Raw genomic sequence first — 15082 nt, forward strand, 5'->3', positions numbered from 1 at the left:
AAAAAGGACTTTTTTATGAAACAAAAAGGCTTCTGGTGGTAAAAAACGTCTTTCTTTTGTATATAACCTTTTGTGAAACTTTTATTTACAATCTATTTAGCTTTTGCAATTCTACTAAATAAGCCTATATATAATTTTTGACATGGCATGTATATTACAAACTAACTTTTATGGAAACTTTAGTAATGCACTGAAACCTCAGTATTACATTCTGGTTTTTTCCTATTCGTTAAAACTCCGGTAAAATATGTAATTTTTAACATCTTTTTTACTGCTCTCCTGGACCTTCTCAGAGAAGAGGCCTATATAACTGGCTTCTCTCTGATGACCGGAGCACTGTGTACAAGTGAAGACCGTGTGGCATTGGATACCAAGGATATAGTATTACATACAGTTCTGTTGTTTCCCTTTTGAAACTCTATAGCAAACTTGTGCATAAATTTCAACTTTCTGTTTACAAATTTCAACCTTGTGTTTGTAGTGAATCTTAGTTTGTCCCAACAATGGGGTAAACATTAAAAATGTTTTTTTTTTTTTAAAAAATAAATGTTCTAAATAAATATAGACTTTAAGTAATAAATTAAAAAGATGGTTAAATATAAGCAGTGGCGTATCTAGGGTAGGGCAGGCAGGGCACGTGCCATGGGCGCCAGCCTGAAAGGGGCGCAAAAGAGGCTTGGTTGCGATACAATAAGCGAGAATTATATAAAATAAATTAAGAAATAATATATCATATAAAATGAATATATTATATAAAATAAAGTTTGTGTCATCATTTATTAAAAAATTGTAATTAAGTACTTTATCTGGGGGAAGAGGGGCGCGAGATCGATGTTTGCCCCAGGCGCTATTTACCCTAGGTACGCCACTGAATATAAGTATAAAAAATGATTAAATAGAAGTAAGATAATTAATTGAAAGCTTAAAAATTTCTCATCACATTTTTGTTGAAAAAATAACAGATAAATTTCAGAGTTGTAACTCTTGCTTATTAAATAGCTGCAAAGTTCAGAGAAGTTTGCAGTTATTTAATATGCAAGAGTTACAACAGTTTTCAAAGTTTCCTTCTCAGGTTAAGTTGGTAAATGAGATGAAACATGTCTTAATTTGTGATAAAAAAAACCCAGTAAAGTCAACCAGTAAAGCTTTATTACCCTCAATCTATCATTTTTAAAAATATTTGCAAAAAATAAAAAAATAAAACAAAAAATTTGAAAACTTTTTACAGGTACTCTAAAGCTTATAAAAATAAATGAAAATTGATATTATAGAAAAACTTATAAATATATATTTATAAAATGCAACTATTTAAAGAATTATGAAAAAAACCTACTCGCTAAACAGAAGTTAATTATTCTCATCTAACTTTGTAAAATAATTACTTTTCCATTGATAAGTATACTTTTTCCTTCAAGAGTACAGAGTTCTTCTTTGCTTTTTCATATTCCCACAACCAAATATTTCTCTCCCAGTCTAATGAACCTGGAATATCAGCAAAGTTAAGTTTTTCTGGTTTAGGACACCCATAATGCTCTAGGCTGGCTTGTTGTTTAATAAGTAGCTTGTTTTCTCTTGCGAGCTTTATGTTAATATTTATTTGATCACAAACATAACACTCAAACCCTGTAACATAACTCATACGATAAACAGTTTTTACACCCCATTGACGGTTAGATAATGCTTTTGTTAGAATAGGATTTGTTAAACCAGTTGTTTTGTACTCCAAATATTTTTCATAAAGAGCTGGGTTAGAATCAACATGAATAATATACTCTGCAAGTTCTTTAGGGCTACTGAAATCATCAACAATAATGGCAGAATGATCATCAGGCAACCATTCTCTGACATTTGGAGCACCTTTATAAACAGGAATAGAACCCATGCTTAGTGTACGAAACAACTTTTCTGTAATATAATCATTACATAAAGCATTTTCAAATGAAAGAACAAATTTATATCTTCGAATGTATTCAATGAAAGCTTTAGAGTTCATTTTTCTTGGATTATCAAGCCCATCAGGCAAATCTTTATTATGTAGGCATTTTCCATATGAATCAACTCTAATGTGCTTCATTAACTCTTGTATGTATGCATCACGATCTGAGGGCGGATTACATCCAGTCTGAATATAAGCTACTGATGCTAAACCTAACTCTTTTTTTATTTTATCTTTCTCAAACACTGAATATACCAATGGTTTAAGTAAGTAAGATTGAGACATTATATACTGAGTTGATATTGGATAAGATGACTGTTGCTTAAAAGTAGAAGTATAATTGAACAACTCCATGGTATCTTGAAACATAAATAGTGCTTGATTTTTAGGCGATTCTTCATGCAACAAACCCCATTCATGAAACTCTATTAAAATAATGGCTTAATAAAGTGCGAGAAGAGTAATATATCTCTCTATGAAAAAAACATCAACAATTTTTCAGTTGTCATCCTAAGCAGACAAATATCAGTGACTGTAAGTAGAGTTCATACATGTCATTCTTACAGAGGGAAGGGAGGATATGGTATTAATTAGGTTATATTAAAATGAGGATAGGAATTTTTACAGGTAAGTACAATTCCAAAACATTTTTAAGTTAGCAAAATTTGTTTGAAATGCATTTGAAAAACTATTTACCAAAATATTTTTACTTGGAAGACTGGACAAATACCTTATAAATAGTATAGACCTATAAAATCAATATTATCACCTAATTGGTTATACTTTTTGTAAAAATTTTTAAAAAGGTACTAGTAAATACTATATGTACTTGGGATTTATCCAATTTATCAAAAAAAATTCTAAAAAATATTTACAGAGAAGTAAATATTGTATACTTTTTCTTGGCAAAGGAAGATCATTTTCATTAAAATCTGAACCATAAAACAACATAGCCTTTGTAGCGTTGTGATTGTACAATTGTCGATTAGTACTAAAAAAACATTCTCCTGAGAAACACTTTTTAAGTTTTCCTTTTTCGCCAGTAAATGGAGTCCACCATAGTATAAATGGTAATTCATGCTCTTCTGCATATTCTTGTGCTTTCAATAAAGGTGGAATAATACGATCAACTTCAAAGTTATGATATATGCCATCTACACAAGAAAGAATAATACATACATGCCTAAATAAATAGGCTGAACTCTCTTCTTTTAATTGATTTATCTTTATAATCAATATATTAAATTTATCGTCAATGCTTTATTCTTAAGTTTATATATCCACAAATAAGTTTTCTAAGTTATTTATTTTCTTCTAAAACTCAATTTCTTACCTTCTAACTCGGTGAATTTGTCATTAGTTATTTCATGATTTTCTACCTGACCATCAACGTCATACTCTTCCTCCACTTCCAACTCAATATCTTTAGCATAAAATGTTTTTAAATCATCTTTCTCATTTGCAGCCAATTGTGATTGAAAAAACCAGAGAAAAAAGAAGTGAATTGAAACTATTACCAATATTGTTGTAATAAAAATATATTTTAATCTTGTATTTAGTATAAATTTCATATTTCAAAGAATATTGACAATTTCGAACATTTATATTCTGGAAAAAAAAGCAGAACATCAACGCAAGAAAAAAAAAAAGTTAAAATAAAAACAACGAAAAAAAAAAACAATAAGAAAATAAAAAAATTCAGTTTAACTACAAATAAGTTAATATCAATATTGAATCAGCGAAAAAAAACAACAACTAAGTATTATTAATCAACTAAACTGCAAAGAAATGCATTAAACTGAATATTATGCAATATTTTGGCAATTTAGAATTAGTCCTCTTTTAGAATATTTTGGCAATTTAGAATTAGTCCTCTTTTAGTCGAAGCAAGACTTACTGTGACTTTGAAAGTCAAAGGCTATTTCTTATCGTTTTTCGGAAAGCCTATTTCACTGATATTCACGTGAATTAAAACTTTATTGACTAGTTGAGATAATTAGCAGAAAGATTATAACAGTAATATTGAAAGCAATTGTAATGAATTACTAGAACAGGGCCAGAGCGGAAAAAAGTCGGGATGATAAAATGTCAGAGAGTAAAAATGTCAGAATAGAAATAATCAGAACGGAAATTTTTTACCCTTGGTAAACTACATAGTTAGAAGAAAAAAGTTTTAGAAATATTGGTTTAGAACAATCGCCAATATTATTCTATCAATACATAAAATGGATGACTGTTAAATACGATATATTTTTAAGTTATTCACTATGATACTCAGTGCTCAGGATGTGGTGAAAAGTGCTCAAGATGTGATAAAATTTATTCGGAACTCAGCGTTTCACAATGAGAATCAGAATTTTTAACATCAATTTGGTCACATTTTGCTCGATATTTCAATAAAAGTTATTGTAGAATTTGACTCTAAAATTGAACTACATCTTGAGGTCAATCATAGATGGGACTCAGTTCCTATTATTCCAATGAATATTTATTCCCCCTAGAATAAACGTTGTCCTTTTAAAGTTTTTTCTAAAAGTGAATGACCGTATATACTCATGTATAAACCGCACTTTTTTTACCCAAAAAATGTGGTAAAAGGTATGGTTGCGGTTAATGCATGAGCCAGAAAATTAAAATGCTCATAAAATATTAATTTTACCGTGAAAATATTTATAAATTTTTATAAAATTCTTTTTAAATATATTAAAATATTAGTTTTTACCGGCGGTTAATACATGAGTATATATGGTAAGTTTATATGGTAAGCTAATATGGTAAGTTTAAAAAGCTTCTAGTTTTTTAAACTTACCAAAAGTTTCTAAACTTAATTCACTTCACGTAGTAAATCAACTGAAGTTCCAACCTTTACAAAAGCTTCAAAATGCCTAAGCTCCTATAAAACTTGAAGAAGAAAAATTAAATTGTGACGATTCAACACATTTAACAGCAGATAAAGTAACTGATCTTATGTTGAGCAATGCATTGTTACTAATTATAGAATCGAATGTATTTATCCACGGGGAAAAAACGGTGATTACACTTTTAGTGTAGGCTCTAGATTAGTGAGACCAACTGTCTCACTGTCACAAAACTTATATACTGGCTGTTCTTTCAATAAGTATATTGCAAAATTTTTCGTTGGTTGAGCAGCTTATCCTGAAAATATTTTTCACATTAGTACAGAAGATCTCTGGGTAGCTGTTTCCCCCAGAAAACGTGTTGAACATCTTGCAGTTGCATTTAAAGAATGTAAAGATGTATTTTGCAACCGAATAAATTTTTCTAACAGCAAAAAATTTTGTTCATACTTAGAATTACTCAAGAGTACCTGAATGCTCAAGGACTCAATGGTACCATCCAGTGAGATGGGTAACCGTGAAAAGCTGAGTAACTGGTTCCACAAAACATTGACCGATTCCAGCTTTTTAATAGTGCCCTTGAGTGTCTGGGTACCTGTGTCTATCTTTAAAAAGCAGACAACAGGAATCCAAAGATGTATGTAATTCGTAATGTTAATAGAAACATATGCCTCAGAAGTTTCTTACAATGTAACTTTGGAATTAGTTATTTTAAATAACTTCATTTCTAGATCTTTTTTTTCCTTTATGCATGGGCTGGATAACAATTTCTTTTCACATGAACTGAATAACAATTTGTGAAACCACTTTCGTTTGAAATATCTTGCTCGGTTTTGCAAACAAAAAGGGCATAGTTGCAGATAGGAAATCTTCCACATGTGAATATATAAATGTTTGTATGATGAGTATTCTCGCAAGCTTACTGAAAAATTTTAACAGGCTGGCAAATACTAAACCACCAAGTACTTTTCAACAAACACTTAAAAACCTTTAAAAGAACATTGAGCCGAGATTATAGAATAGCTCATAAAATTTTTCAAGCTCCTCCAGAGTTTTATTTATTATTTACATTGTGTACCACTAGGATTGTTTGGAAGTATTCAGTATATTTTAAAAAGTTAAGATAATTTTTTTTAAATATTGATTATCATCAATACCAAATTAGTAATAAATAAAATTACAATTGATAAAATTATTTTGATTAACTATTATTGGTAAATTGTTGACATTAAGTATCCCCTGGTCTGTTCTGCGAGCAGATTGATGATGCAAAAAACAAAATATAGTCCAACAATTCACTATAATCCAGCTCACGGAAAGCATCCCAAAAGAATTGCATTCCTTTTTGAGTTTATGAGTATTTATACAAATATATTGTAATATCTGACTATAAACATATTCAAATATATTGCACTATTTATAGCGCAGCATGTTTAAACATTGTTACTATTGGGAAACTTACCATGAAAATATATTTTACGACCACAGCATCAGCGATTAGTTTTAAAATTACTAGTACAAACGAAATCTAGCTATAAATTACAAAGTAGCTATGACGCGTTGGGTAACTTTGATATGTTGTAGCAGTTCTGATTACAATCAAATATTCTCAAATGATTAGTTCTGTTGATCACTACATCCCAAAATTGATACCGAACTAACAACCTGCTCTTAAGACGATAAATTTTGTACACTTAATTTGGCATGGCTAAGTCAAAAAATGCCACTGGCTTTAAACTAACAAAAGTATTTAAACTTAAAAAACGTACCTAGCTTCAACAAAATGCTTTACTAACATTGGAAACTATCGATGTTACAAACACGTGTCAGTTCATAAGACGTTGTGTAACATTTTCGCCATGCGGCTTTAACACTTGAAAACATCAAAATCAAGTTGTTTTAAGCACACAAAAAAATTCGATTTGACAACGTCAACTCAAAAACTTTTTGTGAAATGCAGGAATTGTGTTGAAAGTTAATAATTTTTCTCCATCCAAATGTTTCGTTCCTTATAAAAAAGCATTTAATTAACTACGTGACACGATCCAACTTGACGAAGAGCAAGTAAACCTAGTGTTGTCAGAAATACTGTTGCACCGAGTACTTCACAGATGCAAATTTTTGTAGGAAAAATACAGAGATTAATATTCACCTGTTACTTTGCTGCAAATACTCACCTATTACTACGCTGCAGACTTAACCAAATCGTTTTGTTTTTATGAATAAAGCAATTGTTTGCGCGTTTTTTTAAAAACTACGCTTGCAAAAGATTTTACACTTTCCAATATCGTTTTGAAATATCAAATCCCAGTATTCAATCCTGACCAAGTTTTCCCTTATTAAAGAAAATTTGTTGAGCAGCAAGATCTAGCTCTTAAGCGCGCTCAAGAGCTATCAGTTTTATGGAAGTATAGATTTCCATCAGAATCCAAGATTTCTATTGTAGGTGTAAAAAATGAAGTGTTTAAAAGAAAGCATTTCTATTTTGTACCTTGGAGCAAACAATTGAAATGAAAGTTTGTAAGAGCTTTAATGTTTAAACATTTTATTCATGGTTGTTGATTATTTGGAATCAATGCACTTATGTCGTCGAAGTGAAATATGACGGGGTTCTTCTTGAGAGAATATTTATGATGATGATGATGATGATAATGATGATGATAATGATGATGATGTGATGATGATGATGATGACGACGACGACGACGACGATAATACTAATAATGATAATAGTAATCAATAACAAACAAAAATAAATTATCCAAAGTGATCATAAAAGAATTATGTACAATTTTGAATTGTATAAGGCAAAATATTACTTCGAAAACATTGGAGGAGGGACTTTCGATATTTTACATTTTTTGATACGTTTTATTTATTTTAGCCCTCTATCACATGAATTATGGCTATTCATGGAAAAAATTATTTGTGCTGTTTTTATTATAACAAATGAAGAGCAAAATTTAATGTAAGTTTTTTTTTTATTATAAATGCACATTAATTTTGAAAATTACGGTTTATTTATTTTTTGCTTAAATGCAATTATGTGCATTCATGAATTTAATTATGCATAAAAAAAAATAATTTTTTTTTGGGGGGGGGGGGGGGGAGGGGGCAAACAATTTTTTGTGTGTCACTTTAACTGGTGTAAAATTTATAAAAACAAATTTTTTATAATGCCAAACAGAGGTAAGTATTGTCAGACAATATACACATTTTTTTCATATGCTTTTTATTATGCACGTACATCTAGAGTTTTTACATCTTCTTTTCTTTTCTTGAAAAAAGCCCAACGACCATGTTCATCCATCCGGACTGATTTAGGAGGTAAAGCAAATGCTAGACCTTTTTTTTGAGTTTTTTTTCAGCTTCTGTTACTAGGAAAGTCTGCCTCTTTTTCTTGCAGTGCCTTTATTTTCCAAGCAGAGGCAGTCAACAAAAAAAAACTACTAAAATGGCTACCTCCAGTTTTAAAACAGAAACTCTGATCACGTGGTATTAGTTTTTACAGCATTTGTTTAATAAGACTGTTCAGGATAAAGTAACTACTTCACATGTTGAAAAATTGCTAAACAAACTACACCTAGGAAAAGGAAATCAATTGTCGGCACGAACAAATTTTATCATTTATTCAAGATGAAGATTTGTAAATTTTTAAACTTTTTTCGTGTAAACAATGCCCGTCAATGATAAAACAGATCTGTAAGGATAATTTTAGAATGACTAAAAAAAGTATAGCGAAATATAAACAAGCTAGAATAATTTTTTTTTGTCAAGATCTGGTTTCATTCAATTCCTTGGTCCTTCATTCACCAGCCTTAATTTTGTGTATTTTTTGAGTATTTTTTCCGATATGTCGCCATTTTTTACATTGACTACTTTATAAGCTCCATAATATATATTCCACTATGGATTGTTTTTAGTAGGTGTATTTCTAATGGGCTTTTTTTAAAGTCATTTGATAAAGCAAAACCTCTTAAAAAGTTATTCAAATTTATAATTATCTTGCAAAATGCAGCCAGATATTTCATGTTTTTGTTTTTTATATTTGGTATATTATTTCATTTATTAATAAAAGGCACATAATAATCCATTAGTTTTTGTCAAATTAAATTTAGTTTATAAGTATCTGGTAAATCATGTTATGGTAATATTAAATACTTAGTTATTCTAGCGGTTTGCCATAAATTGGCTTTGCTGAATTCTTTAAAGCTGTGACAAATTATTTTTTTCTTTATTGTATTTATATTCATTTCAAGTTATTATAAGTTATTTATCCTTAACTGTACATATTTCTGTTGCTAAACATATATATATATATATATATATATATATATATATATATATATATATATATATATATATATATATATATATATATATATATATATATATATATATAGTATATTGGAATCAATTGGACTTAAAGTAAGAGCTATAGTGTCTGATGGAGCGAGCTCAAATAGAAAATTCTAAAATATTCATAAACTGGAAGACTGCAGCAATATAATAGATGGTATAGTTCCCTGGACATTGTGAAACTATTGTGCTCCAAGTAGCTGCAAAACTACACTCTAAAAAAACTAACGCCAAATAACAAAAAAAAATATAACGCCAGAGTTGAGCAAATATAACGCTAGTTAACCGTTATATTAGGCGTTATGTAAGGCGTTATATTTGCTCAACTCTGCCGTTATATTGGCGTTATATTTAGAAAAAATAAACTAACGCTTCATCCGTTATATTTGGCGTTATATTTGTTCAACTCTGGCGTTATATTTAGAAAAAATAAACTAACGGTTGAAGCGTTACATTTGGCGTTATATTTATTTTACTAATCTTATATTTACAAACATAATATTAAAAAAAAATTAAAAATTGAAGATATAACAATTATGTATATAAAATAATGACCATTTATAATCATTTTGAAAAGATATATCATTACCATTTCCAATATCGATGCTGCTAAAAAATGCAAAATAAAAAATATAATTAACAAATGAAACCTTAAAAATTTAAATATTTAATAATCTTTAAGATTCATATATGATTGGTATGATTATATAATAATCTTTAAGATTCAAATATGGTCTTTTACAAACATTTTGAAAAGATATAACCACAACATTGCTTCCAAGTGTCGATGCCACTAAAGAATACAAAATAAAAATGATAAAAAGCATATGACTCCTTTAACAGTTATGGAATATGAAAAGATACATGTAAATTTACCACTGGTATCAAATGATGTCGCCATTAAAGATTAAAAATTTAAAACGACATTTCCTCATACTAAGTGATTTACAATCATTTTGAAAATAATATTTACCAATGCTCTATTATCAAAGATTACAAAATACAAAAGATAAGATAATTCGTATTGAAAAGATACATGTAACTTTACCACTGGTACTAGATTTTATTGCCAATAAAGATTACAAAATAAAATGAACAACAATTTAAAAAGACATCTTTTACTAAGTCATTTATAATCATTTCGAAAAGATACCTTACCATTGCTACAAGATGTCAATGTTATTAAAGACTACAATATGTAATTGTCATTTATAAAGATTTTAAAATATATTCTGTAAGATTATCATTGAAAAAACACGTTATAAAAAAGTGTAACATAAAATCATTTGATTGCTTATTTACAACTATTTCGAAAAGATACCACTTTACCATTGCAACTAGATGTTGATGTAACTAATAAATAAAAAAATTCAAAAGAAAACAAACAGGCAAACGTTCAAAATATATGGAATATATACTTGTAGTGAAAAGATACTTGTGACTTTACCACTGTTGTTACACCAGATGTCTATGCTACTAAAATCTATATAATAAAAAGGTTAATAAGCAAACAACACCTTTAAAATTTATAAAATGTTTATTTATATTGAAAATGTTTATAAACATTAAATTGTATGCTACTTAAAATGATTTTGAAAAGATATAATCAATAATATTATCCATTGGCACAGATACTTTTGCCCCTTAAGAATATAACATAAAAAGGGTATAATATATAATCATTTAATTGGTTAATTATAACTATTTTTGAAAAGATATAACCTTACCATTGCTGGATGTTGGTGCGACTAATAAATACAAAATAAAACAGAAAACAAATGATCCCTTCCAAATTTAAGGAATATATAATTGCTGTGAAAAGATACATGTAACTTTACCACTGCTACTAGCAGGCCTTGTTTTAAAGCCTTAAGTGTAGAGTGCTTTTTGATTGCGTTTAGCTATTTTAGTCAGTACGAGATTTTGATTAAGCAATTTTTTATTTTTATTTTATTAAAAAAAAAAAAAATATTAGCATAATCGAAATCCCTTATTGCTTAAAATAGCATAACGATAAAATAATGATAAAAAATAATGATAAAAAATACTGTATAGTGTATAGTGTGTATTAATAAATATACATTAAATATACATGTACTTGTTAAATATACATGTAAATATTTAAGTCAGTTTAAATACAACAAAGAATTTTAAAATGATATTAAAATAAAGATTATACAAGACTAAAAATTTCAATTAGCTTAAATAATGGGTTATATATCTTATTTAGGTATTATTACTTTAATTTTGTAACAAAAACGAAAAGACAAGAATAATTTATGATTAAATTCAAAGAAATTAACATTCTCCATTTTTAAATGTATAAAAAAACTTTTAAAAATTTATGAACTACTGATTTTTAACACATATCTTGCTGCAGCCTTTGATTTATGAGGGTAGTTGATTTTTAAAATAGTTTCTTGAAAAATCCCAAGTAACTGGGCAAAGCAAGATGGATAGCTCAAATCTTTAAGATAATATACTGCTATTATCGATGCTATAACTTCCTCCATGCATAATATAGTGTCTTGCTAATAGTGTCTTCAGCAAAAATTAAATTCTTTGTCAAATGATTACTATTTGGAGATATATTTATATTGCTATTTGGAGATATATTAGGAGACCTTGAACATTGTGCAGTTTGATTTGTAATATCAAGTGTAGTTGTATTGATTTGTGACAAAACAACTGGAAATCGATCATTTAAGCATCTTTGCTTGCTAATAGTGTCTTCAGCAAAAATTTCATTGCTTTGCAAGTCAGTAAGAAAGCTGAACAATGTGGAGCATAATGGTTGAGGATCAGTATGAAAACAGGAAGATTGAGACAAAGGTTGTTTGTTAATGTGATCAACTTCTTGTATATCAACTACAAATTCTAATAATTGTTCATTTAACAAGGCTTTAAAATTTGTTTCTTGAACTGGGTATCCAAGCCATTTCAAGCCAATAACTTGACTGACACCAAATGTTAGACAGACTAAAAATATAATATTATATGTTTATATATATATATATATGTATGTATGTATGTATGTATGTATGTATGTATGTATGTATGTATGTATGTATGTATGTATGTATGTATGTATGTATGTATGTATGTATGTATATGTATATATTCATAGCCAAAAATATCTTATATAAAAAATATTGTATAACAATGTTACATGTGTGTATTTTTTGTTTTACGTTTGTTATAATATAACAAACGAATAAACATACAACAAACAAATACATATAACTTATATGTATTTATTTGTTATCTGTTTATGTTTGTTACATGTATTTACATCTGTGTTTTTTTATGTATCATTTTTTTCTTTAATGTATTTTTTTATGCTATATTTTGTAAATATAATAGGTTGGAATATAATAGGTTGGTAGTAAAAACATTATAAAAAAATATATGTATACTTACCTTGTTGGACAAATGCAAACAAATCAGAATTTGGGCGCTACTCCACTTTCTCCCCCCCCCCTAATTTTATGATTGATTCTGATAGAGAATTTTATGCTGATTAAGAATCGTATAAAAACATGGGTCTCAAAATCAACGGAAAGTGCTCTAATCTGATGTTGAAAGTACAAAAATATACCACAAATCGCTAATATTCGCCATCTTGAATTCACTAACTTTACGGTTGATATTGTTTTTAACCGCAAAACATTGCCAGCCTGGTTTTTACTATAAGGAATTTTTTCTGGTTTAATATAGATAGCGATTCCACGGCTCAACGAAAAACATCTGACGTTTGACAAAAAACACGAAATTTTCTTTTTATTTTCTTTTCTCTTTTTATAACAAGTATTTATTTATGTTTTTTTGAAGAATAGATTCTAAGGATTTGTATACAGAAATTATGTATATATATATCTATATTCCTTCGCATATTTTCTGACGTTTTTTATTTTTATTTTCGCGACGTAAGAATCATTGTATATGTTTATTTGAATTATAAAAAAATCGTCTGGAATGGCTAATATAGACGCGTAAGTTCTTTCCAGAGCTATCAGGCAGACGATCGAGTTATAAAGTTATAAAACGTGTCGCTCTTGCGAAATTGCGATTCCTTCTTATGAAATTTAGTTTTGTAACAGAATTTACGATTATTTTTTCGGTTATTTTTTTTTTTTTTTGTTATTAAAGAAAAAAATTAATTGGAAAGACAAACTTTCATGGAGTAATAAAAAAGGGCTTTCTTAATGTTCTTTGCAAAAAATGTTCTTAATAATTTTGTGTGGCTATGAAAATAGCCGTTTTTTGATTTACACAACCTTAGGCATGAATTATAATGTATGTTACGTTTGATGGGTTAACTTGAAGTTTTAAAAGAAAGTCAATAGTTTTAAAGAATTATTTTTATAATTAAAAAATTTTTATCTTGTTTTAAAGTGAATTGTAAAATATAATCAATGAAAGAATTTTTCAACTTATTTGACAAAAGTTTTAAAAGACACTCAAGCTAACAAACTAAGAATCCAGTTGAAGCAAATTGACGCGATAAGAGTAAATGCCATTGAATTTCATTACCTGGTAAGAGAAAAAAAATGCGGTCAATACACCTGATTATGAAACTTAACGCACCGGTTCTTTGTTCTTTTATTCGAAATCTTTTATATAAAAAATAAAAACCAGGCTGTTGATACTTTGAAAGGATAACTTTTAAACAAAAAAAAATCACTTTTCAAGATGGCGAATATTAGCGATTTGTGGTATATTTTTGTACTTTCGACATCAGATTAGAGCACTTTCCGTTGATTTTGAGACCCATGTTTTTATACGATTCTTAATCAGCATAAAATTCTCTATCAGAATCAATCATAAAATTAGGGGGGGGGGGAGAAAGTGGAGTAGCGCCCAGAATTTGCGACAACAATTTCGCTTCGATTTTTTAAGGTGACTTTTATTGCCTTCATGTTATTAATTAATTTTTACATAATGAATACATAAATTTGGTATACGAATAGCCGGAGAACAAAACAACATAACGGATAAATATAACGGATGAATTTTAGAGAAGAATATAAAGGATAAAGTTTATCATTTGAAAGGAATCGATCAAGCGTACATAAATTATGACGCAAACAAAAAAATATAACGCCAAGTTAAAGCCAATAAACGGAAAGCTTTTACTTATTTCAAATTCATCCGTTATATTGGCGTTAGTTTTTTTAGAGTGTAGTTGATATTTTGTATTACTTATTATATCTCTAATTATACATGTACTAAAGTAGTTGAGTAAATAATCTCAATTTCTATATTATCATCGGCGTTATTTCTTAAAATATCAAGAATGTCTATCTATGTAAAATTAAGCTTAAATCTTGTTTCTTTTACTGTTATCTTTAACAACTAAAAGGAAGTTGATGTGACTGGTTAGACGAGACCAAATATTTTTGACGAATCCAACAGAATTTAAGAGAATTAAATTTCTATTGTTTGAAAGAAAAGATTTCTAACAATGTGCAACGAGCATGGTTTGCAAAAATAAAAATAATAACGTTGACGTCATTCTCTCATACATCCGTGATTTCTGTAATTCCTTTACGGAAAGTGCAAGAATGTTCAATGAAGTTGCGGAGTTAACAATTTTAATAGTTTTTAACAGTAAAAAAATATATAAATAAATAAACAAGTAAATAAGCGTAAGCGGTTTTTTATGGCGGTTTTCTATGACGGTTTTTGAGGAATATTTTTGCAAAACTATCCGGTATGAATAGTCGAGAATTTTTGTAAAAACAGGTTTGTTTTGAGAGAAGATTGTTGTCATTTTATCGATGTGTTTCTTGTGAGAAAACCATTTCATTTGTGATGTTAAGAGCCTCATTTGGGTTAAATTGTGTACTGTACATATACTATTAAACTATTTTGACAATAGTTGCTTTTTTTTAGCAAGTGTTGAAGATAATCTATTATTCATTACTTGA

General features: G+C 28.3%; 1 protein-coding gene and 1 long non-coding RNA gene across 2 annotated transcripts; both read right to left on the reverse strand.

Annotated features, from left to right (window-relative positions):
- Nucleotides 1-1132: 1132 nt before the first annotated feature.
- LOC145187823 (GDP-fucose protein O-fucosyltransferase 3-like) lies at nucleotides 1133-3584 on the reverse strand. Its single transcript, XM_090080352.1, has 3 exons — nucleotides 3270-3584; nucleotides 2833-3090; nucleotides 1133-2361 (listed from the first exon to the last, which is right to left on the reverse strand). The coding sequence occupies exons 1-3, from the start codon at nucleotides 3505-3507 to the stop codon at nucleotides 1379-1381; spliced, it is 1479 nt and encodes a 492-aa protein (XP_089936478.1). The 5' UTR covers nucleotides 3508-3584; the 3' UTR covers nucleotides 1133-1378.
- A 5653-nt stretch (nucleotides 3585-9237) lies between these two features.
- LOC149891832 (uncharacterized) lies at nucleotides 9238-13043 on the reverse strand. The gene is made up of 3 exons (XR_016450230.1): nucleotides 12573-13043; nucleotides 10474-12131; nucleotides 9238-10315 (listed from the first exon to the last, which is right to left on the reverse strand). It is a non-coding gene; the product is annotated as an uncharacterized LOC149891832 (long non-coding RNA).
- Nucleotides 13044-15082: the final 2039 nt, after the last annotated feature.

This window comes from Hydra viridissima, unplaced genomic scaffold (assembly GCF_058129835.1).
Source record: "Hydra viridissima isolate aposymbiotic clone 2 unplaced genomic scaffold, HvirCarnegie_v1 scaffold_2, whole genome shotgun sequence".
NCBI lineage: Eukaryota > Metazoa > Cnidaria > Hydrozoa > Anthoathecata > Hydridae > Hydra > Hydra viridissima.

Coding starts and splice junctions, on each gene's coding strand:
- LOC145187823 (XM_090080352.1), bottom strand. CDS start 3,507: ATGAAATTTATACTAAATACAAGATTAAAATATATTTTTATTACAACA. Junction 3,091..3,269: donor CAAATTCACCGAGTTAGAAG/GTAAGAAATTGA, acceptor TTTCTTGTGTAG/ATGGCATATATCATAACTTT. Junction 2,362..2,832: donor TCTTCCTTTGCCAAGAAAAA/GTATACAATATT, acceptor TTATTTTAATAG/AGTTTCATGAATGGGGTTTG.